The 26,458-nt window shown below is 34.2% G+C and overlaps 1 protein-coding gene across 2 annotated transcripts in view; it reads left to right on the plus strand.

Annotated features, from left to right (window-relative positions):
* JAZF1 (JAZF zinc finger 1) overlaps nucleotides 1–26,458 on the plus strand; it is a 151,860-nt gene that overhangs the window by 72,255 nt on the left and 53,147 nt on the right. For both annotated transcript variants that reach the window (XR_009620931.2, XM_034402218.3), the window contains exon 2: nucleotides 15,896–15,968. Coding sequence is in view for 1 of the 2 variants with exons in the window: in XM_034402218.3 (XP_034258109.1) it covers nucleotides 15,896–15,968 (73 nt within the window). In the remaining variant the exon portion in view is untranslated. The remainder of the gene's footprint in view (nucleotides 1–15,895; nucleotides 15,969–26,458) is intronic.

The following is a 26,458-nucleotide window of genomic DNA, read 5'->3' on the forward strand; positions in this document are numbered from 1 at the left end:
GGTTAAATGAGGACCCAGTTTGTGGGGGCAATAAGCTGACTTTGTATAAATATATAAAAGTATGAAGGCTATTGCTTAACACATTGTAAGCCGCCCTGAGTCTCCGGAGAAGGGCGACATATAAATTAAATAAAAATAAAATAAAAATAAAATAAATAATTAGAAGTAAGTGCTTTGACATTCTAAAAGCACCAGGCTAATGTTAACCTGGTGCTTTTAGATTGGATTGGCTCTGTAGTTGAAAAACATCATAGAATCATTTGTATCAGTTACTAACCAGCTGTTGTGTTGTTGTTTTAATTTTTGCGTTTTTTATTTTTGTAAGAAAAGAAAATTCATGTTTGCTGTAGAAAATTAGATGATGTTACTTAAACCCATTTCAAAAATTATAAAAGTCACACCTGGATTATTGCAATGCGCTTATACATGGGGCTACCCTTGAAGAGCATTCAGAAACTACAACTGGAACAGAATGTGGTGTTGTGGGCAATCTTTGAAGCTCCTATGGTGGCTCATATTACACTGCTGTTCCATGAACTTCAGTGGCTGCCAGTTTGCTTCCTGGTGCAATTCAAGGAGTTGGTTATTGGCTTTAAAGCCCTGCATGGCATGGGGTCCAGATTACTTGAAAAACTGTCTCACCTCAGTGGGACAGACCTGTTCCACACTTGCCAGCAGAGAAGCCATGCTGTGGATCCTGTTGATCAAGGATTTCTGGCTGGCAGGGTCCAGGAAAAGAGTCTTGTCTGCTGTGGCTCCAATTCTTTGGAACATCTTGCTCCTCAGGGTAAGATCTGCTCCCAATCTTCTGTAAAGGCCTGGATACCTGGCTCTGCCAATTGTCTTGGGATCCCAATCCATCAATAGCAGATCCCAGCTGCCCCCTGAACATCCTGCTTCCTCCTCTTCTATCTTTTAATTATCATTTGTATTTTGTGTGTGTGTGTGAGAGAGGGGGGGGAGGGAGGGAGGGAGGGGGAGAGAGAGAGAGAGAAAATAGTTTTACTCCTTTAACATTGTAAGCAAGCTAGAATTCTGTTGCGATGAGATGGGGGTGGGGCAAAATCAATCAATATCGGTCAATCATTCATCAACAATTACTGGTGCTAACACAAACACAGTTGTTTTTCCTTGTATAAGCACTGCATATGGAGATATCTGAAAATTATTCTGTCTCAGGACATTTATAATTCCCTGTATAGATACAGTGGCAGCAGTGGTGGGATTCAATTTTTTTAACAACCAGTTCTGTGGGCGCGGCTTAGTTGGGGGTGTGTGGCTTGGTGATCATGTGACTGGGTGGGCGTGGCTAGCTGGTCATGTGACTGGGTGGGCGTGGCTAGCTGGTCATGTGACCGGCGGGCGTGGCTATCTGCATAGGGACTACAGAGGGCTGAAAAAAGTCATTTCTGACTGGTCCTTGCACTTATGACCATCCTCACATTTATGCCCATTGCGGCATTCTTAACAACCGTGTCACTCATTTCACAACTGCTTCTCTTCATCATGGTGACAAGATAGGGCAAAAACGTAAAATGTGAGGACAGTCGTAAGTTCGAGGACTGGTCAAAAGTGCAAGGACCAGTCAAAAATAACTTTTTCAGCCCTCTGAATAGTCCATATGCACAAAAGGACTCCCCAGAGGGCTGAAAAAAGTTATTTCTGACAGGTCCTCACACTTTTGACCGGTCTTCGCACTTATGACTGGTCATCATTTATGCCCATTGTAGCATTCTTAACAACCATGTCACTCATTTCACAATTGCTTCTCTTCACCATGGTGACAAGATAGGGCAAAAACGTAAAATGTGAGGACAGTCGTAAATTTGAGGACTGGTCAAAAGTGCGAGGACCAGTCAGAAATAACTTTTTCAGCCCTTGAGTAGTCCATATGCATAAAAGGATACAGCAATAGAGAGGGATGAAGGAAGGAAAGGGAAATTAGAGTAGGAGTGACGGTAAGAGAGGGAGGAAGAAAGGAGGAGAAGGAGAAAGGAAGAGGAAGTAGGGAGGAGGAGAAGAGGGGGAGGAAGAGAAAGTAAGAAGGAAAGAAAAGAGAGAGGTGGTAGGTTTGAGGAGAAAGATTGCTGTACAATAAAAAAGATGAAAGGGAAGAAAGGCAACCCCAAACAAATATAAAGATATTAAGATAAAGAATGAATTGTTAAACTTTAAAGAATAAAAGAGAACAAATATGAATAAATAACAATAATTAGAAACACACATACAAACATACAATGTATTTTCTTTGAACAGAGTATTTGGCTGGTTCACAAATTTAAACAGTGTTTAGTCATTTCAATTAAATTTACAATTTCTATATTTCCTTTTTGCCATATTTATTCCTCATCTATTTTTGTAAAAAACCATTACCCTTCATCCTCATCTCTAATCTTAATCAAATTCAATTTTTCCCTTCTATTCTATATTATACCCCTTCCCATTGTCATCTATTTTTTTATATCCATCCTCACATTGGTTAATTATGTAATATTACAGTTGTTTAATATAAATTCAACATTTTAATATAAATCAATTAGTTATATAATTACCTTTTTTGTATATTAATCAATATGAACATGAATATTCCAATTATTTCCATGCAATCCAATTTCTTACAAATCAATTAATTATATTCACCAATAATAATAAACCAAATAATTTCCCCCATATATTCCTCCAAACCACAACTTAACCATTTCTGCTTTCAACACAATATACAATTAATAGTATCTCAATTTTTACAATTCCCTAGTTAAATAGAGCTTTTTTTCTTTTGTGTTTTAAAATCTTGAACTCTCCTCTTTTTCCCTAAATTTCCCATTGTTTGCACCTACCCTTTTTGGTGAGGAAAAAGAAAAGAAATCTGCCTGCCTAATTTTCCAACGTTGCAACAACAGCAAAGCCAACAGCCTGCTTTACTTTCAGTTTCGTTTTTCAGCATAGGTAGGGGGGAAAAAATCAGCACTCTTTGCAAGCAAGCAGCAGAGCCCTGAACAAAACAGCTGAGAGCAAATCAGCTGAGAGTCGGGAGCCGATCTAATCAAAGGCTAATTAGCCTATGCTGAAGCTCCGCGGGCCAATAAAATTACAAAAAAACACTGAACCATTCGTTAAATTGCTGGCTCGCCTGCCCCTCGCCCACCACTATTTATTGGCAATAAATAGTGGTGTCAAGGGGCGGGGCAAGGGGCAGGGAGAGCCAGCAATTTAACAAACAGTTCGGCCGAACCCCCTAGAACCGGCAGAATCCCACCACTGAGTGGCAGTCAAAACAGGACTTTATGGCCTTAGTTCGGGGAGCTGCTCTCTCAGGGTAGTTATGTGTCTGACGAATGGGTGGATGATTGACACTGGCATCTTCTGAGTGGAAGGATGACAGGCTGTAAAATTACTTACTGTGATTTAAAGTTCTATGAAAAAATAGCACAGATATAAGATTAAATGATGATGTTCATATCTGACATTCCATAAGCCTTTAATGTGCTGCTGTCTCATTGTAATTGCAGGAGAAGGTAGCAAAGTAACATTACTGTCTGCAAAGCCATCAGAAATACAATATTATCCGTGATTCATTTCACAACTATGTAACATGGTGTGGAAGGGAATTCAAGATAACAGGTATCTCGGAATATCAGAAAGTAATTTATTTGAATTATACTCAGAATACATTTAACTCTGTATTTCAGGCATGTCTGCATATAAAGTGTTATTTCCATCATGTCTCTAAAGCTCTTCATATAACATCCTCTAAAATATACAGTTATTTCTAGGTGCTTTGAGATACTTTTTAGAACAGCTTTTCCTTATCTTGATAATATTCATCCATTGGCATTATTTCCAGGATTCCTAAATTGGATGGGAATCCTGGAGCTGCAGTCTCAATGTATTTGGAGATCAGCAGACAACAGAAGGCTGGGGTCAGAATATCTAAATCTAATGGATCAAACTTATCTAACTTGTCCTCATAGTGATTAAGTAAGGGAATTCTATAGATAAGGAATACAAATGTGAAAGTCTTGAATCATTGTAGTGTTACTGTTATTATTAAATGCCAAACCAAATAGCAAAAAAAGTAGAATAAAGGCAATAGCATCTATTCATAAAAAATATATACAAAACAATAGCAGTAACAATGAAGCATAACTTTAAAGTGATCCATTTTGGTGTAGTGATTAAGGCATAAAGCCACCTGGTGCTAGTTGCCCTCTTTGAGCCCTAGGACAAGCAGCTTCTGAAACTTTGCCAAGAAAACTGCAGGGAATTGTCCAAGCAAGTTGCCAGGAATCAACAGTGATTCAGGGCGCAGAAATAAATAACAACTTCAAAACTAATCATGAGGATTAGAAAAATTATAGGAAAATTATATTGAAAAAATTGAAAAAAAACTGCTTCAAATTTGACAATATTTCTTGAAACTCTTCATTGCTTTTTTGTCAACATTTGAATTAGTTTAGCTTTGTAGTGGGATGGAATGTGCAGTTCCATTGTTCCAGAAGTCAACCTCTATTTAGAAGAGAAAAAAGTATTACTGGCTTAGAAGCACTAGTTTATTTGTGCAAAACTTCCATTCTCTGAAACACCAGAAGCAGCAATAGATCTGGGAATGAAAAGACAAAAAAAAAAACAAAAAACAGTATTAAAGTTGAATAAACTGCCAAGAGTCTAAGATAAATCAAAGTTGGTAAATGGAGATTTAAACAATTATTATTCCTTGTCATCTGATTTTTTATGAAATGCTTTTATTTAAAGTAGTAATTATGAAACAGTTTTCAATAACCTATGCATACATATGCACTGATGTTTCAGCATATTAAAATTACTTTGATGTATTTGATAACTCTATAATCCCACCATTACTAACCACCCACACAAATCAGTGAAAAGTGCAAAATCCAGATACCCTGCAGTTTTGCTTCTTTTGCCTTATTAAGACATAACACTTTCTTAATGCACTGCTTGAGCATTTTCATTGTTATAATAATGACTATACTTGAAATTCAATTGTAAGCTAATAAAGGCTGCTGTCATATTATAGGACTATTTTTATATAATAGTCGGGAGACTGTCCTCAGACAGATTCTCATTTTGGAGTGTCTGTCACACATAAACATTCTGTTAATATCTTTAAAAAAGCTTGAAGTACAACGGTGTAACATACCACGTTAAGAGAAAACCCAATGCTCCCAAGTACATTTTGTATCAAGCAAAATGAAATGTGACTGTGATGGAAAGATGCAGAAGTCAGATCAGTTTGATAACATTATGACATCAATTATGATGGTCAAGTGCAGGAGGTTAACTCTTACCTTGTTAGTTTTTATCAGTGATAAACTAACAAAAGAGCAGTACCTGCTCTTTTGAAAACACTGTGGCTTCACCTATTCAAACCCCATTGCTGTTGGGGCCTTAAATATATACAGATGTTTCTCAGTATATGCCTACTAGGTAAACTTCAATTTAGTAGTGACCTCAGCTAAAGTCATAACATAGGCAGATTGTTACAGATACTAGAGAAAAAAATGTGCCATATTTTTAACTTATTTATTTCATTAGGTAATGCATTATTGAAGCAAAGCTCCATACCAGTGTATGAATACTATATCTGCAAATAAAGATACTTGGATTCTATGAATAATATAGTGTCATAGTCACAGATAAGCAGAACTAAACCACAATAATGTGGCATAAAATAATAATTGTGATTGAATGGTAATATAGAATCATCTTGATATAGAATCATCTTTCATTCATTGCATGCACTCTGGGCTTCAGAAAAACTGACATCATTTTATCTTTTTCTACAGTCATTCTTTTTAGACTTTTTCAAAGAGACTTGAGGGCACATATTCAAGTTGTATATTCTCAATCTATATGTTTTGGCAGGCTTCAACTCCTCCATTTATTGAAAATATCAAAATGTATTCACAATGGAAGACCTGGGTTTTTCTACTTGACAATATGTTGACATTGGACACAAGTATATATGTATCATACCACCCTTTTCACTGTTTGCTCTTACAACATCTGGATGCACAGAAGTCTGCCAATGATAAAAAAAATTCCATTGTTTATCAGGATGCAAATATGAAGGGTTGGGGTTAGCAGTGACATCATCATGTCTATATTATCATTTTACTGTCATGACTAATGGCAGATAACCTTCATTTATGGATCCATTAGTGGAGATTTCTTTGTTCTTATCACTTTTTATTCTTAACTGAACTTTGTATAATGTTGCTTATCCTGAAATGGAAGCATGTTGTATGTATGCATGCATGCATGCATGCTTATACATAAACAAGCTTCAGCCTGACTTCTTCACTGAATCTATAATGCAAGAAAATTGAGTTCATATATTTGGCTAGGTCATGTTATCATTGGTTTGGTTTGGGCATAGCATATTATGTGGTTTGTTCAGCTTGATTTATGGTTTATTATATAGTCTGATGCTAAATAATAATTAAAAACATGCAGTCTAATGAGTAAGAGAACACTTCTGGAAAAATGGTTAGCTTAGGTAGCTTTTAAACTTCATATTTAGCTTAAAAATAAAGATAGATACGCTTTTAAATTAAAGCAGGAAGAAATGGCTGCTTTCTTTTAACAACACAAAGTTATTGGAAAGTTATTTTAAGATGTTTTAAGATTTAAGATGTTAGGCAGTGAATGCATGACAAAACAAAAGTCCAAAATGTATTATATTTTTGGTTTATTGCAAAACATGTGCCATGTCATGTGCCATGACAGCTGAAAGCAATAACACTCATTACTTAGGTATATTCCTAACAAACAGTACATACCTTATTATTTTATTCTAGAAATGATTAACATGAGTGTACACTGCTTTTTCTCATCACAGCACCCTGCATCTCTTTTGTTTTCAGAAAGTCTGTAATTGGAAGTGGTTTGGCATAACTTTTTGAACTGCTGTCTTTGCAGTTTATGTTGCAAATTGATTTCAGTTGTATAATTTTTTAATGTCTCATTTTAGGATTTGTTTGTAATTCTTTAAAATATTATAGGCCTTAACACTGACCCAGTGATGATTTCAACCAGGAGCTTAACAATTATACAATTGTAATGGTGGTTCTTAGAACGTTAAAAGAAAATGTAATTTTTAATCATCTTGATGCTACTGTGCTATCAGGCAAATATGTCCCTACTTAAGTGTATTTGTATTACTAATCAAAAGACCACAATAAAGATACTCTAATTATTCAATATAATGTTACATAGTTATTTGTAATGTAATTTAGTTCACAAACTGTAACAAAATATACTGTGAATGTACATAATATATTAGTAGATGTAGTTGTGCTTTTGTTACCTTTTGAGGTATAAATTGTACTCCCATCATCCAAAGGCTGTTAATGGCTGTGCATAACTCATGGATACTTAGCTGCATTTGAGAACATACCCTTTTTAAGCCTAAATGCCCAAAGAAATCCAGTGGAAACTATTTTCAAACAATTTGGGTGCTATGTTTTGTGAAGTCTTACACTGTAAAACAGCTCTTTTGAACAGTGTTTATGAGCAATGTTAAAATATTGGCTTTCTTGTGGAAAACAAAAGCATCTGATGACAATATGATGCTTCAAATAAATGAAAAGACTAGCAACTGGTCTTCCAGCAAAGCAGGTTCCATTCAGCTAAAGTTTTTTTATTCACATAAGTAAATCTAGAATTCACTATTACAGAGTACTTCTAAACATTTCCCAGGATTCCTGCACCTTCTGATTGTTAGGTTTTTGATAAAAACACACCCAACGTAGTGTTCATAACACTATCTGTATTGTTTCTTTTTATTCTTCTCGCTAAAGAAAATGTATATATATATTTTCTGCAAGACAATTAAATTTTGAATGCATGTGTTGAAGGCAACTATTTAAGATAACTTTGTTACTCAATGTAACCTAATTAAATTTAGTGGGATTTAATCCTACCATGAATTTATATTGAACTGAAACATTAGAAAAGTTGTAAAAGAAATAAGCGCAACTGCCAATATATACTTTAATGCTGAAATAATGATAGATTGCTATTACAAATCTCTCTTGCAAAACATAATTTTAGGAAAAATTGCCATGTGAGTAAATGGTATGTTTTTGTGTGGGTGAGAAATGGTATTTCTATTTTCTATGTTGTAGAATTGCTAACCACAAGATGTCAGCATAGGACCAGCACCAGTTAAATTAATGCTGGCTTGAAAAAGAAATAGCTTTGATTTAGTCTATCATGTACATGTATATGTCTTTATAAATATAAGTATTTACTATTGCTTATTCTTCACCAAATGCAATTGCTTTTTCCTGTATTTAATGAAAAGCAGAAAAAAAATTAATAAATAGAAAAACAGGGAGATAAACCTGTAATTACGCAGAGGCTGTCTTTTGTCAGAACTCATGTTTAAGAGAATCACATTTTTAAATTATATTATATGTGGAGGTCTGCTACAAGTAGAATAGAAGATTGTTAAAATACAATCACTTTGTCCTAATTTAAAAGTTTTTAATAGCAGTACAATTTTGATTAATATTGTGCTGAAATTTACTTTGCAAAATTGTTTTGTTTTCATATTTTATTTTCAAAGGTTGAGGATTTCTTTTGCATTTCTTTATTTCTAGATGTCATAGAACATGGATGTCAAACTCGCAGCCTCACGTTACCATCTCAGGACTTTTTTTCGTTTTGCGGAGCTGGGGTGGGCGTACCCTGCATGTGACACATCCTGCCTGTAAGCCGCCAGTTTGACACCCCTGTCATAGAAGCTACTACAGCTGTGGTATTCTCATACTTACTTATTTGAATACTTCTCTGACTGTCCATATTTCTTAGTCTTGTCGAAAAAAAAACCCTTCCAATCTCTGACTTTGGGATTTAATTTCAGGGCAGCTGCTAGCTGTTGGAGAAACAGTTGTATAGTGAAAGATAGGATAATATTTATATTAATAAATGCAACAACATGATCCTCTAACCATGAGAATTTCATAGAAAATGTGCTGAATGTGAGGCTGCCCTTTAAAAGCAATTTGCTTTTGGCAGCCTGCATAATTTTGTGTAAGTCTAGATTCACCCACACATCATCTCTTATATGGAAGCTGCATTGGTTGTCAATTTGCTTCTGGATTCAATGCAAGATGCTGATTAATAATAATAATAAACAGGATAATTGTAATATTCCTGAGTTTCTGTATAGGACGAAATATTGTGCCACAAAGAAAATTACATTTCCCTTCTAGCACTTGTCAAATATAATGAAAGAAAACTTGCCTTTTCAAAGTCTTCCTAAAATGATCTTGTCCTTCTCTCACTCTCTCCATCACTCCTCTCTTTCTCTTTCTCATATGGCCAATCAACCTTTAAAGCCTTCTAGTATATGACTTGGGACCAGGTTATTTGAAGGACCATCTTTTCCCAGTCACCTCTACCCAACCCACCACAGTGGGAAATTACGGTATCTTATAGATCTCCTCTCTTAAGAAGGTCCATCTAGATCTTCAAGAAGAAGGGCCTTCCCTGTTGTTGCTCTTTCCCCGTGGAACAACATCCCCATTGAAATAAGATTGGCCTTTATCTTGATGTTTTATTTTAAAAGGTTGTGAAGACATGGTTTTGCCAATAGATATGGGGACCCCAGAGTGATATGAAACTCATCAAGTGGTTTGTTTGATTGTTGTTGTCTGAGGGATAGGAATTTATGGGGTTATTTGGAGTTTTATTTGTGCATTAGTTACTATTTGTGAGTTGGTTGGCCATTTGAGAGAGAGAAAGAGAGAAGGAGGGAGGGAGGGAGAGAGTGAGAGAAGAAGAAAATTATCCTAGGAAGACTTTGCAAAGGCAAGTTTTCTTTCTTTATATTTGATAAGTGCTAGAAGGGAAATGCAATTTTTTTGCCACACAGTATTTTGTCCTTTTCCAAAATTTCCAAAATTTAGGAATATTTGTGACATTATCATAATCATTATCCTCTTTATTATAATTGATCATTGCACAGTCAGCCAGGTGTTCAGATTGGGTTTGGCATTTTTGTCTACCTATTGCGTCCTTACCAAGGACCTAGGATAGGCAAATCTGGATGTTTGACAGTGTTACAGATATCATTGCAGGATGGAAGCTGTTCCAAGTAAAACCACCTTCTACAATTGACTAATGGCAAATTTGTCAATGCCTATTGTGTTCAAGTGGTGCTCCAGTTGTTTTGGGATTGCTCCCAAAGCACCTGTTACTATTGGCACTACCCTTGCTTGCCTTTGCCATAGTCATTTTATTTCTATTTGTAGGTCTTTGTATTTTGTTATCTTCTCCAGTTCTTCCTCTTTCATTCTGCTGTCTCCAGGCACTGCCACATCCTCTATCCAGCCTTTTTCTTTCTTATCAACAACTGTTAAGTCTTAGGTGTTGTTGTTGTTATTAATTTGATTTGCAAGGCTGCCTATCTCACTGACTCTGGGTGATTCAAAATAGGTAAAAAGATCAATAGAAATTAGTTAACCCCAATATGCAAACATATAAAAACAATCCATAATTGATTGGATTGCATCATGGTCAACTGCAGAATCTATCCTTATATTAATACACCATTGTAAATGTTCTGCCTTTAGATTTAGAAATAACTCAGGAGGCAACTTAACTAAAACCACACTAAAAAGATGCCATTTTCCTCTAATAGGCACCAGGCAAGTTTTCTAAGGAAGCTGCATGTTTTATCATGAAGTTTAAATATGAGTGGCCTCAGATTGTTCTGCAGTGCAGCTGACGCAGCTCTTCTAAGTACATAAAATAAAACTGGAGAGCTGAGTAGGCAGAACCATGAAGGTGAATTGAACACTGCGTGGTAAAGAAATTTGCATTGCCCAGTTCGCCAGAAGATAGGTGACTTCATTGTCATGTGATTAGTGTTGGAGAAGAATGCAGGCAGTTTATAGAGAGGAACTTGTTAAACCTCCTAAATTGCACTCACAAAAACAGGAGAAATATTCCTTTGAAAAAAAAGTTAATTAAACCATTTACATATCTTTTTATTATTTATTGATGGATTGATTAAATTTATTTGCTGCCCACCTAGTGGTACAGGTGACTGATTCTTACAATGTGGTTCAGGTTGTCTTGCATCACGAGAACATAAACATTTAATAATTATAAAAAATGATTACAATTATAAAAAAATTAAATGGAGGGGAGACAGGGGGTGCCTTCTCTGGTGGTGTACCAACCACCTCCACTCACATTTAGAAGCAAAATGGTCATGCAATTAGTTTTTTTATTTGGAAAAACCTCAGATTTTAAAACAGATTATGAAGAAAACTTAATTAGTCAAATCAAATCAATCTTATTCAAATTCTGTAAATAAATCAGTAATTTAAATTATTATATTTCAAAGGTGAACATTTTAAAATACACAATGGGAGACTAACGTACAGCTCTCTTGGTTTTCTGTATGGTTAAAGATCTATTTTTGCTGCTTTAATACTTGGTCAACATTGAAACTTTTGTTAGATTAACAGTATAAAGAGTAGTGTACAAGTTCTTAATATTGCAATGAAAATAATAAAATAATGACCTGTTAACACTAACTCAGGAAGCAAGTGGTTTAAGGTGGTCAATGACTGACCTAATTAGAATAAATGAGAGTTGTGGCTGTTTTCAAATGCATTTATTTGTGGATGCTAATTTAAAAGTATGGCTTTTCCCAAAGACAGATCTTCAGATCAACAGAGTTGGAAAGTATCTTGATTTGAGGTTGAGAAAACATTTTTCATCTGCAGATATATTTAAGACACCCGAAGTACAAGTAATCCTCAACTTACAACCGTTCATTTAGTGAGCATTCAAAGTTACAACGGCACTGAAAAAAGTGACTTATGGCCGTTTGTCAAACTTAGAACTATTGCAGCATCCCCATGGTCATGTAATCAAAATTCAGATGCTTGGCAAGTGATTCGTGACAGTTGCAGTGTCTCGGGATCATGGTTACCTTTGTAACCTGACAATCAAAGTCAATGGGGGAGTCACATTTAACAACAGTGTTACTAATTTAACAGTGAGTCCCTTAACAACTGTGGCAAGAAAGGTCATAAAATGGGGCAAAACTCACTTAATAACTGCCTCACTTATGCTAAATTGAGGGCTACCTGTATCTCATATGAATGTGTTTAGCTACTCTAAGTTAATTATACTACCATTTTTCCCCGAAAATAAGACCCTGTCTTATATTTTTTTGAACCCTGAAATAAGCACTTGGCCTTATTGCCATGCGCTCAAAAGCCCGATTGGGCTTATTATCAGGTGATGTCTTATCTTGGGGAAAACAGGGTACCTAATTAAGAAAAGCTGAAAGCCTGGATTTAGCATTTTTATATATCTATTTTAGGCTATTTATTAAGCCAGTTTGTATCTTGTATGAAAGTTTTTTCAGTAATTGACTTCTTCCTTCTACTACTACTACTTCTGCTTCTGTATGATAACATACTGCAAATTGGAGAAGCAGAGACCAGATTTGGCATTCAACAGATATCTGGTAATTATTGTGAAAACTTAGTGCAAAGAATATGGTAGAGGATCCAGAGAAAGAGGCATGTATGAATAAGTATAAAAGGATAAACACAGGAAGAATGGGTGGTAACATAGTCCACAACAGAGAAAATCTAGTAATGAGAGAAATAGGAGCAGAGATATGTACTTGGCATTCTGACCAGCCATCTTTTATGGAGGAGGAGGGGCAGGATATAAGCAAGGATGTCAACAAGAGAAAAGGCAGGAAATCCCTGGGAAGCTCCTAATGTGGCCATTGCTGGTATTTCCCATAGACAGTCATTTGCTGGTAACCTTTCCAGACCTTATACCAATGCCATTAAAAATTGTAGGTAGGCAGTCTTTTTTGTGCTGGAAGATTAAAAAGTGTATACATTCATATGCTAGACTGACGAAGGTGGGATTTTTAATATATATTTGTTGTTGTTGATGATGATGATGATGATGATGATGATGATGATGATGATGATGATGATCGTTCATGTGCTCTTTTTGTTTTGCTGGCTCATCAAATTCCAGACACTCAAGTTTGGGAACTAAATGCTTTAGATATTTTCACATTTCTAATCCATTTACTCAAAGAGCAAAAAAATGCTAAATAATTTTATGAATAATCATTTTTGTCCTTTTCATCTTCATCTTTAGTTGGACACAATGATCACCATAACCTTTATATTTTTAAAGAAGCAGTCACTACAGTTTTAATATAAACTTCATGCCTGCATTGTATCTGAAATCAAATAGTATGGCAATTATATAATGACCACAAAAATGTGGGGTTTTCATTTAGTTTATAGATCTAATGATGTAATGCTCCTTTTGGACCTTTTGGAATTCTCCTTTTGGAAGAAAAATTACTCAAACAAATTAATAATTTACTGCTAAATTTTGGCAATATGATCTTGTAGGCACATTAACTGCATGCTGATTTTTCTTCTTTTTGTTTACAGTTGTATATGTTAAAACTATCCTACAAACCCTTGAAATTTATAACCTGGTTAAAAAAATAGGTGGGGGTGATATAGTCTTTCTTTTTCTCTGTAGTATCTGTCTCTGTAAGGTGCTTTTGATTTAATTACATTTGAATATAATAGGTCACTTATCCCTGAAAGAATACCAGAATCAGAGTCTTTGAAAAATATTTGAGAGTTTGTTGCAATCTGGTATTTGCCAAAATATAGAATAGTCAAAACTACAATTGGTGAAAGAAGTTTAATAAAAATCCTACTTGTACAATCATAAATTTGTAAAATTTCTCATTTTGTCAGCTAATAATGGACTGTCTTCCATTAGAGCAGAGATTATCAACTTCGTGTTCAGATATTTTGGTTTATACAAGTCAGTTAACCTTTGCTACGGGCCTACAGTATTCACTTGGACAATGAAAACAGAAATAAAGAATACCTGGAGAGGATTTCAAGCTTCAAAGTATTTGTGTGCAATTTCTTAGCCCTGTAACTCTGTGGAGAATTTCTAACATGACCAATGAAAATCCCTAAAATAGCTGACACAGTTCATGTTGAGGTCCAACAAATGAAAAACAGAAGGATGACATACTTTCTCAAAACCAGTTTGCTGAAACAGACATCAATTAAGATTATATGTATATAATGGTCCAATTCAGTACAAATCACATTTATGGCTTCAAATACTCTGCTTTGCATTTGTGTTGCAAAATGATAAGACAAGCACACAAGTTTTGCTTTTATTACAATAGTTGTTCTTTCAGACTGGCAAATCAATTTTGGAGATAAATGATTTTACTCTTTGTTTTCCATTTTCAAATGGGAATGTGCCATTGGACCACATTAATTTTACACTTTAATTTTAAGTTTTAGATAGTAATCTACAGATAATCTTTTGGAGCTGAAAATAATATTAAAAATAATAATAAAGCAAGTAAAGTGGCATTTCTTTCTTGGAAGAGGTTTTAAATTAGACTATTCTGTCTCATTAGCTGAAGCAGATTTTTTTAGTTAAAAATATAATCACTTTGTTCATTAGTGGAACAAATAATGCAATTCCATCTGTATTCCAATAAAAACTCTGAAGATTCTTACTTTCATTGAAAAAAGAGTTTTTCAAGTATTCCCAAAAAATCACACCAATCTATGGATAACCAAACTAAAAATTCTTTAGCGGAATCAGGTGTACAATTTTTCAATAATATAGAAATGCATTTTATAATATACTGAAACAGTATGGGGCAGCTATTCGCTTTTTGGCTTGGTTGTTTTGGCCATATAGCTATTTTTAGGAATCCTATATATGCTGATGATACTGTGCTTTTTCCGTTCATTATTAAAAAATTATATGGCTTTTTCTGCAGCTTGAAAACTTTTGACACTTGAAACTGTCATAGAATTTTCATCTAAAGAAAGGAGCTCACTACTGAGGAGAAATGACCAAACTTTATTCAATGATCATTGGGTACCTGCTTTGCAAGAAAGAAGGGTTCTATACAATAGAAAAGCAGAAATCTTTATAAAGTTTGGGCTTGAAGGGCAGGAAATCTAAAGGAGCTGATTCATGGGGACATTTTGAGCAAGTTAGATAAGTGTTTAAACCAAAGGAAAATATTTGTAAAGTAAAGCTGCTAAGAATTCCATAGTTAAGAGGATAAATGTTAAGATGAGCACACACACTTGATTGGGATTTAACAGATGTGGTTTCTCAGCTCCCGCTTCTTAGATTATAAAATCAAAAGGCTATTTTGGCAGCAGAAACAAAACCGTGTTTGAGCTGTGCATTAGTCTGGAATTGGTCTAGTTTACATATGCAAATGTGGTGGTTGTGGGGAAATAAGGATAGCAGAGGGAAATGGGGAATTTGCAACTGGAGTGGAGGGGAGAGGAAGGAAAGAAGAAAATAAAGAGAGGGGTTGGAAAATAATGTGTGGCTTAATTTATTATTATTATTTACCATCACATAATTATTACAGTTTATGTTGTATATTTATAATAAAGAATCTTATTATTACTTTAAATTTTCCCTTAGAAGTAATGCACTATTGCAAATTCTGAACACCATCAGAAGCAATAATGCCAAATTAAGAGTCAAACATCTTAGATAATCGCTAATTACATTTTGTTTGATGTAACATTGTAATAAGCAATGTAATAATGTTACTGTAAATCTCTCAGTAACATCTGCTAATACAAAAAATAGTCAAATAGTTTTGCATTCTTGACCTTTTTTGCACATACTCCCTTTCATTGCTAATGACGGTTATCAAAGTAGGTAGATGAGAAATACATTTGTGTCTTTGTCCACACTGATGTTAGTTGAGAAAAAAGGTTTCAAGTGTGCTTAATTGCATGATGTAAGTCAACAAAATCTGTTTGTATACTTTGAATTCCAGATACAGACCCACGTGTGTTAGAAAAACAAGAATTACAACAACCCACATACGTTGCTCTCAGTTACATTAATAGGTAAGCTGTTCTGTGTATAAATTAAAATATATGTACGTTTTTATAATGTCTGCTTGTTAAAAAACTTGTTGCAATAAATTTCAAATGGGATAGGAATATAAATAATTTTGCTAAGGTCTCTAATTCTGAAGCTGCATAAATGTAGCTTGTTCCAAGCATAGTTACTTCCAAATTTGAAGGGGATTTTATTGGATTTTTAAAAAACTGAAATAGGTCTGCTGAGTTTATCAGAATACATTGATTTCAGGAGAAAAAAATGTAATATTTTGGCAGGGAATTCTGACAAAAGGATCAGAAATGGCCTTCATGGCCTACAAATAAGGATCCATTGATTCTATGATTTTTTGTTTGTTTGTTTGTTTATAGCTTTTTTGTATTAACACAAATTCATATTTGTCCTGGAGGAAGGGGATCAAAAGAGTCCATATGGTCACTACAACATTAACATAAAAAGATAGGGGGTTTTGATTGCATGTTGGTTGATGACAGTAATGCCTTGGTTTCAAGTTTTTTAAAAGACAAAAAGCTGCTTACCACAAAACATAATTCTGTGGCTTTGATTCAGAGAAATAGAAAGGGGAAAAATGTTTCAGTATCATCATTCCATTGCAGAAATGCTAGAAGACTTTTTGCATTTGAAGCATTGAAAGACTATTTTTGGATATTAGGGTCTGTTTGATCAGATGCTATAATGCATCTATATTCAAATAAATATAAAGGAAAAGGATAGAATTAAATTGTAATGAAATGTTAAAATAATAGCCTGCCAAATCATTTAAGGCATATGGTGAAGAATGTAGAAAAAATTCTGGGACCTTTCCCAGTAATATAATGTGATTGGGAATATTTTTAATCATACCTATACACTGTAAAGCATGTCATTCATAGTATTATAATTGGATATTCTTGTTTACAAAGAATTTGTAATATCACTATTTGCATCTTACTGTCTTTCCTATTATTAGAACTTAGTATGTTCCCACTTTTTAAATAAATAAAATCAATATGTTTTCCTTTCTACACATACTTCATTTAAAGGATGATTATTTATTGTTTTAGAAGGAATAACAGGTCACTTGTGGTTTTTCTATACAAAAATAAAATTAGATCTATTAGATTAGACCTCTGTATATATTTATGCCTGAATGTATGATAGTGACCAACTAACAATGTTATGTTTTTATCTACCTAATCATATCTTCACTTCCTATCGCAAAATTATTCTAGAGAAAGAACAAGAGTTGTTAGAATTTATTGTGGAAGAATCAAATACAGAATTCAAAATTTCAACATTTCTCCCAAATGTTCTTATGTATGTTTTATGCTGATCTTTTTTTTTTTTTTTCGAACATGGTTGGCATTTTTTGGCTTTTTAAGGCCAATGCTTGAAATATAAGCCCACTCTTCATGTATAAGATTAACCCATATTTTTCTTTTTATGAAGAATGCTGCCATTCTGAAGGCAGGTAAGTTTACATGTAACATATCTGAGTCATTTTGTGCCATTTGCCTCCTATGTAAAAGTTATTAGATGAGCAGGCCTGAGGAATAGCACGTTTTAACAGAAGTAAAATGTTTCAGTTGTGGTATTGTTGCCAACATGTTTTTATGTGTAGACACCTAATTTCAGTAGATGAAATAATGCAATGTATATTCCTTATCAGAAAGAGAAAATTGCTGTGAAATAACTTCCAATAGAAGGCCTTGTTTTTTTGCAAAATAGCCAATGGTTTAGTAAATCAAAATAGCTATAGTACTATTTCTACATTATATGTATATTGTTTCATATTCTTCCAGATTTATTTAAAATAGCCATTAGAATTAAAATCTGTTCAGAATGAAATTGATTATTTTTGGCATTGATATAATTAAAGTTTTGGACTTGTTGGTGCAACAAAACTGGTGTACATTATATTTATATGTCTGAGGTTATAGTTCTTACAAATGAGGCTAAAATAAGCTCTTATACACTTCAAAAATAATAATCTGAGTAAACACCACATAAATCCTCCATCTTAGAGAAATAGAAAGTATCGGTGAAGCCTTAATTTCTTTTCATTTTCAATATGTGTGCATAGTTACAATTTTTGAGGGTTTAAAATCTTTTTTTTAAAATTACAATTATGCCAGTTGACATAAAAGTTTTAACTGTATGCCACTTAGAGTCACTGTGAATGAGATGGGTGGTCAGTCAGTCAGTCGGGCGGTAGATTAGAGAGATGGTAGGTGGGTAGGTTGGTGGGTGGGTGGATCGAGAGAAAGAGAAGAGAGATGATAGATAGATAGATAGATAGATAGATAGATAGATAGATAGATAGATGCAATGACAATCCTAAACTTGCACAAATGGTCCAGTTACCATAATTTGTAAGCTTGCATTATGGAGGAGGGAAAAAAGAAACTTTGTGAAGCATGAAAGGAAACATAGCCCTTTTTTCATAAAATACCATCACATAGATACATAATAAAGAACAAAATTTGACTAATTAATCTAAACAAGAGTTATTTTTGCATGGAATAAGAATAAATCCAGATATGGTTATTTCAGCTATAGACCTGAAAGAAAACTAGAGCTTTATTTCAGATTTATGACACCAATTTCCAGAATTTACAGAAGGAAGGGAGGGAGGGAGGAAGGAAGGAAAGAAAATTAAAAGCTTATTTTCTTCCTTTCCTCTCTTCTTTCTCCCAATTTAAAGGCATGTGTAATTAGAATTATCATTTAATTATGATAGGCTAAGCATAATGAAGTAGCGTGCCTATTTTTGCTTTCTGGACAAAAGATTCAGTGTTCATCTGATAACTAGCAGTTGCATGCTGCTGAATTCATACATACTGATATTCAAAGATACTATTCCACAGATTACTGGATACAGGACCTTGTTTGTTAACTTGGGCTCTGTGAATCATTTTAGGATTGTTGCTTGATTCTATGATCAGTTGGACTCAATGGCTGCGCTGGGATTGTAGTTATGGGCCTAGAGAATTTCAGCTTGTTTCCCTGGGGGTGGTGGAGTTTGATGCAATTTATAAAAAGTTTATAGCCGTTGTTGTTGTTGTTGTTGGTGGTGGTGGTGGTGGTGTTTAACCTTCAATTTGATTCAAAGTCTGGCACTGGCAAAAATGTAAAGGTTCAGGTTCTAACCAAAGACCTAAGAACTGTTAAAGTAATATCTAAATATTTGGGCAGTTCCGAGTAGAGTGGATTTTTGCAATATCAGAATATTCAGGTCTAATAAATTCAGGATTCCATATATCAAGACAGCCCTCTGGGTATTGCTCTGAGGGCTTCTATTACTATTGGTACAACCATTGATTTCTTCCTCTACAATTGATCAACTTCAATTTGTAAATCATGATATTTCGTTATTTTTTCTAGCTGTTTCTCTTTAATTCGTGTATCACCTGGTATTGCAATATCAATGACTTTTTTCAGAAACTGAGACAATCTCCACAGATATGATAATAATACATTGGAATTCAATTTTGCATTCACAAATGTGAAACAATTGCTGATAAGGCAGGAAAAATGGTTGAAGATGATGAATTTGAACTTAATAATGAAGAATTGATAAAAGCAGTAATACCAGAAGAAAGGTACAAGTACTTGGGAGTTTTGGAAGCTTCTGATCTGTTGCACAACAAAAGTCAAGAAAGCAACTCAACTACTTCAGTTTCTGAAGGTTGCCTAGTTTTGAATGGAGCATTTCATTCTCAAGCTCATCCCTAGCAAAACTAATCTCAAGGTTGTTTTGGATGGTATGACATTGCCCTAAACAAAATCACTGGGTATTTTGGGAATCCTGGACGTACAGCTCCTGTTCAAAGAATAGATGGCGGCCATGACTGAGAGGGCTTTTCCACAGCTATGTATTGTGTGCTTGTTACACTCTTTTCTTTATTGGGAGGTTCTTCTCATAATCATTTATGCCTTAGTCACTTCCTGAGTAGATTACTGCAATGTCTGTATTTTGGCCTGCTCTTGAAGACTATCCAAAAGTTGCAGCTGCTTTAAAATGCTCTGGCATGAGCAATTATGAGTATCCTTCATGTACACCTATACCTCTACTCTTTGAGCTTTGCTGACTGCTTTATTGACTATGCCATGAAAGGCTTTATAGGTGACCATCAGTGAGATTTAGAGTCCTGATGGTCACCTATAAAACCTTTCATGGCATAGGGCTGGGTTATTTCTGGAAATTTCTGCCCATTCCATGAAATCTGGTATAAGAAATGTGTTATGGGTCTCATAAGGAATGTTGTATTGCAGGATCTATGATGAAAGAGTTTTCTCTCATTTTATCTGCCCTATGGAACTTCACTTCCTTGAGATCAGATTGACCCTGAAGACATAAATAAATTAAATAAAATAAGTACAAATAAATAGCAGTAGGCTGCTATATCCTGCCTGCCTGTCTGCCTCTTTCTACAATTAAAAGATAGAGGCATGTCATAACAACAACAACATCCTGAAAATAAAAATGCTGATGAACAAAGTATTTGGCACTTTCCATCCGACCCATCTGTGCCATGCTATAACCAGCTTCACTTTTGGCCTTATAGGAACCCATTTGGGCAATGCTATTTTCCTGACTCATTTAGCTTTCAGTATTACCATGTTAATAGTGCAAGTACATTAAGAATCAGGCTTTATATTTGACAAATGCTGAATTATAAGAGTTCACTGTGAAATGAAGGGTAAATAATTATATAATCCATAAATGTAGAATTGATTGCTTATTAGAGGCACACTGGAATGAGGTGTAATAGTTACGTGGTTGAATACAATTATATTCACCAAAAGAAGTATAGACAGGCTTTGAAAGAATAAAGAGATGGATTTTAAAATAGAAAAAGCTAAAATAGATAATTCCACAATAACTTTAGCTGCCTCAATACAGCTAAAGAAAATCAAACTTGGGAAAGTTAAGGAAATTGATATAATATTCTGGAGAACAATTCATTTTATTCATTGATTATGTGCCCTAAAAATCTGAAGTTAGATTAAGTCCATTGAACTTCACAAATTCTTCATTGAAATGCGTGTATGTAGTACATATGTGTCAGGGGTGAAATTCACTTAGCTTCCCTACCGATTTGCAAATATGCGTGTGCCCCACACACACCATCATCTGCCCATGCACAAAGCCTTCTGCGCATGCACAGAGGCTGAAAATCATTGCAAAAAAGGGATGTCATGACATCCGTGCGGGTGGGCGGATCCTCCCATAGCCGCCGCTATCAGTTCGCCCAAGCCAGATAGAATCTGCTGAATTTCACCCTTGGCGTACACATGAGGTCTGCTAACTGTTCACAGTCAATATGCTTTCTTTTGAGACTAAATATTTTCTGGCTAATATTTTCATCTGAATATATTTAAAACTTTACAAATTCATACCACCTGAGATATATAATTGAAGTCTATATGGTGATAACCAAAGGCATGCACTGGGCTGAAGACGTGTCATCTGTAGATGTTATTATGAAATCGAAACGCGGCCGCTTTTCTGCATGTATCATGATGTACATAAAAATTATGAGGCTTCAATTATAGTCATTCCATCTCACCCTTCATGCTTCTGATGATGGTCCCAGTCAGCGGTAAACAAAATAGTACTTTGTGGTTCTTAAAAATCCAGTGCTTTATCAAACATTTCTATTAAGAGAATATTCCACATTGCATGGAAATGTCTGTCCAGGTAGCCTCTTAAAATGTCTTGAATAGTATCTCTCACATAGTTTCATAGATTGCATTTAACTAAATATGGTATTGTATAATAACATCACTGGGCATTGTCTGAACCCTGTTGCACAATTATTACTTGCTCTAGTACTCTCACAGGCTTTCTGTCAAAAATTCCCCATGTACAAAACTTTGTTCTAGTCAGAGAATGTTCTGATGTTCCTCAGAAGTTCCATTTTTTTCCTCCTGGAATATGCAGACCCTGTTCTTCTAAGACAGTTTGTCATTTTCTGGAACTACATTTTCTGGAACAGAAAGTACTGTTCCAGATGTGTTCTGGCTGTGAAATTTATTTCTGGAAATGACGAATTACTTTGGAATGGCCAAGGATTCTCCTGACTAGTACATAGAGTTTTGCACACACCTCCTTTTCCGTTGTTACGCAAAAAGACTGACCTTTTCAATAAATTTAAAAAATTGATTTGTACATTTCAAAAAATGTACAAATGTATTAATCACTTGGGACCTAATTTCATTAACATTTATAGGCATAGATAGCTGCATCCCAATGTACAGGTATTAGGAATTAATGTCTTAAGATAAAGACATCTTTCAACATTGAAACTGGAAATGAGTTATACTTCGTCATTCAGAATCACAAACTTTAATGTGTTTGACCTTACATGAGAAAGTAACATTAAGTTGTTGTTGAAAGTAAGAGACAGTTTTAAAGCCTTTTAAAAGTAACTGCTTATTAATGATTGGAATTGGTCTCTTTTCAAAGTACATGCTCTTCAGAAGAATGAACACACCAAGTTTAATTTAACCATAGGTAATAAAAGAACAGACAGATGTTGTCAAGGTTTTATTTTACTGAAATGTCTCCTGGGATGCTCTCAGTTCTTTTTTTCGTCCAATAATCCTTGTTCAGAACAAAATACTATTCAGACTATTTTGGTCCTTCCTTCTCATGTTTCATTACATTAGGAAACTCTTCCCTAACCAACTCCCAATTGAAACAAGTGATGCTTGTATAAAGAGCTAATTCTCTCTCTCTTTCTCTCTCTCTCTCTCTCTCTCTCTCTCTCTCTCTCTCTCACACACACACACACACACACACACACACACTTCTATATACTCCTCTGAGTAATACTTTCTGTTTCTTCTGTAAAAATCATAAGCTACAGACTTTCAAGAATCTGATTCTAAAATTAAAAAATGTTCTCTCTCTTTCCCTTTGCATCTGTGAAAGTTTTATGCAAAGGCTTTTTATTTTTTTATTTTATTTTTTATATGTTAAAGTTATTTCCAGGGGACTGCTCTTTTTTTACATTAATTATGGACATTTTTATATTCTGCAGTATTATCAAGCAATTAAAATATGTACAGTTGCTTTTGTTTGATCTTTTTCAGTTACAAATATGTTTTTATATGTTGTAAAAAAAATTTGACAAAATTTTGTACCCGTTTTGGATCTTATTTGTACAATATAGATTTATTAATTTAAAAATAAAAAATGTTGGTTCATTTTCAAACTAATAAATCGGTCAGAGAATAACCTGCCCCTAAAGCAAATTTAACCATTAAAAGGAAAAAAGAAAAAGAGAAGGAGGGAAATCTCTACAGTACTTCACCTTTGATAGGGGATTTTTCAAAAGGAGCAAACTAGTTACTAGAGTATAATGACAACTTTGGAAGAAGCCAGTATTTTCAGCCCATCATTTTCACATGGGGCAGAGTTGGGCTTCCACCTCTGAAAATAGTAAGTTACTTTTTAAACTGTATTTATTTAAAACCCAAAATATAATAAATTAACTATTATCTGAAGATTCTTCTGTGTATAGTTAGCATGACTATACTCCAGGTGCATGGAACACTGTTACCTCCCCTGGTATCTATTTATCTATGTGTATTTGCATGCTTTCGTACTGTTAGATGGGCAGGAACTGGGACAAGTCATGGTACCTCACTCTGTCGCATAGCACTTGGGGCTCAAACCTGGACTTCCAGTTTTCCAGATGACAGGCTTAATGTCTTTAACCATTGAGCCATTGCGCCCCCCCCCCATATTGCTAAATATAACTGATGCCATTCTAAGAAGCTGTAGGATAATGTTTTTCAAACTTTGCAACTTTAAGATGTGTGATTTCCCATCCAGCATTCTGAAAATTGAAGTCAACTCATTTTAAAATGGCCAGGTTTGAAAAACACTGTCCTAGGTCCCACACAAAAACAGCCAGAAAGTTTCTTTCGACAGGAAGTAGTTTATAAATGTTTTACTATATAATTTGCATTAAAATGACCAAATACCTGCACTGTGTTTAAATAATATGTCAAAGCTGATTAGCACCTTAGCAATTTCATACAAAATATATTCCTTGTTTTTTTACAGCAATATAATTGCTATATTGCTGTATAATATATAATATATAATACTATAATTATATAATAATATAATATTTATAATATATATATAATATATATAATATATAATATAATATATATAATATAAAATAATAATAATATAATAAGCAATAAGGCCCAATCCATCTAGAAATCCAGATTAAATTATCCTCAAAAGCTGCTTTTCTTATCTTCTGCTTGAATTTTCCAACAAAGAACAGCCCACCATCTCCTTTAGTAATTCGTTCCATAGTTGATTTGCTCATATCATTCAGGAATTTCATTATATATAATCAGAATTTGCCTTATAATTTAATATTGCTGTTCTATGTCCCATTCAGTTTGTTTGTTTGCTCGATATATTTCAATACTTTCTTATAAGTTCTTTCACTTTCACAATTGAAAATATAAATATTGTATAAAAACAATAGACTAGAACAAAAACACATTAAATAAAATGATGAACAGAAACAAACTCAACCACTTATTTAGTATATTCCTAGAAGAAAGGATAGGTCTTGATCAGGCACCTAAAAAATGTTATGCTGTGTTATGCTACACAGAGAATATTCAAGAGGTCAAATATCACCAAAAAGAAACTTGCCTGTGAGTAACTCTGCCAATCTTGGCTTTCACAACAAGACCTCCATTTATTACTTTGACAGTCAGCCAGATCTGCAATGGTGAAGGTAGTCTGTCAAGTATCTTCTTCAAGTTGTTCAGGACCACATGTGCCAACAGCAAGCCTTTCATTTCATTCAATGTAGTTGAGTCAAGGGCTTCTGCAGAAATTTCCTACTGAGATGGAAAGGTGTCTGGACATTTCTTTATTTCTTTCCAGCCTTGACCTCTTGTAAGAAAGATGTACTATAAAGGAAACAACTTATAAATAAGGCAAATGAATAAAAATAGTTTCGATCTCACTAAAATGATTCAGTGGCTAATTGGTTCCTTGTTAGGAGCTTGGAAATGGCTATCCCAATTTTGATTTATCTATGATCCATTGTAGTAGGAAAATGAAATAGTATTTTCCTATTCGATGTAGCAAATTGAATTAAAATTTTACCCTTGTCTGTGTACCTTGGCTTTTGGTCCTCTAGGGAAAAAGAAGAAAGTTTGATTACTCTATCAGGAAAATCCCTGCTGATATTTCAGAACCAGACAGTTTATCACAGATGGGGAAAACAGTAATTGAGAATTATATACTACAATCCTAATATACTATAAAGATACAACTTAAGATATAAGCTTTGAAACAGAGACAATGGTTGATTTGTTTTTCATGTGGAACAGCTTAGCCCTGCAGTTTACTGTAATGCTACCTGCAGGTTCGTGCCAAATGATTATATCTAAAACAGTAAACTCTGAGTTTAGACAGTTTGTCTTATAGCAACTATGAGAGCAATCCTAATATCTGGAGTCAACCAGATTGCCTACTCAGATTTAAAGATCAGTTATCTGTTTTTTTAAGTTTCTATTCATTTTCATTTATTGTGCTTAGTTTTGTTATGTGTTTAAATGTCCTTATTCTTCTCTGATGTTTTAAAATAAACAGTAATTCCACCGACATTTTATTTCTGTTCTGTCTGCTTGGAACATGATGTCAGGGGCACAATTATGTCAGAGAGAACAATGACAGAATAATGTAATTCTTTTCCTCATATTTTAATATATGAACTGAGCTTTCTGTGTAAATGTTTATACTTATATTTATTTAGAGCTGTTAGTGGTTATATCATAAGTAATAGTCTACAATAATATTGTATAAATACTTATAAATATTAGATGTTATGTTGCTTCAACTGCAGCCCTTTTCTGAACTTAAGAAAGTCTTCTGAATTTTTAGGAATGCTTTGGAGACTAGAAGAAACTGCAGTACAGCCAAAATAGAGATTTCTTATTGCTTAGATATTGCATTGGATGTAAGCCATTTAATATTGTTTATTTAATATTGTTTTAGATTCCAATGATTTGCTACAATAGAAATGTAACTTTGAATGCATCATTCTAAGTTACATTTGCTCTAATGCTCTAATGCTCTAATTTTATTCGGTAGTGTGTAGATGTGGTATTTTTAAAATGCAGAATTGACCAGGAACCAGAAGCTGTAAAGAACAAATGTTTTAAAAGTTGACATCCTGTTTGATGGACAGTTTTCAAATGTCATTCTTTCTGCCCTAAAACTCCTGAGGAGAATTTTTAAGTTTGATATTCCTATTCAAAATCTCACATTTCTAACGAGAACACCAAAATTCTGAAAGATTTAGTAATCATGCAAGATATTGACCAATTATGTATAATATTTCTTTCTTAATTTTTGCTATCACTGAAAGTGCTGCAGATATCATGCCACTGAGTGGTATCATATGACCAATTCCTTTGTTAAACTTGCTCTATAACAGTA

The sequence above is a fragment of the Pantherophis guttatus genome, chromosome 4 (assembly GCF_059756535.1).
Source record: "Pantherophis guttatus breed Tessera chromosome 4, ASM5975653v1, whole genome shotgun sequence".
Classification (NCBI taxonomy): domain Eukaryota; kingdom Metazoa; phylum Chordata; class Lepidosauria; order Squamata; family Colubridae; genus Pantherophis; species Pantherophis guttatus.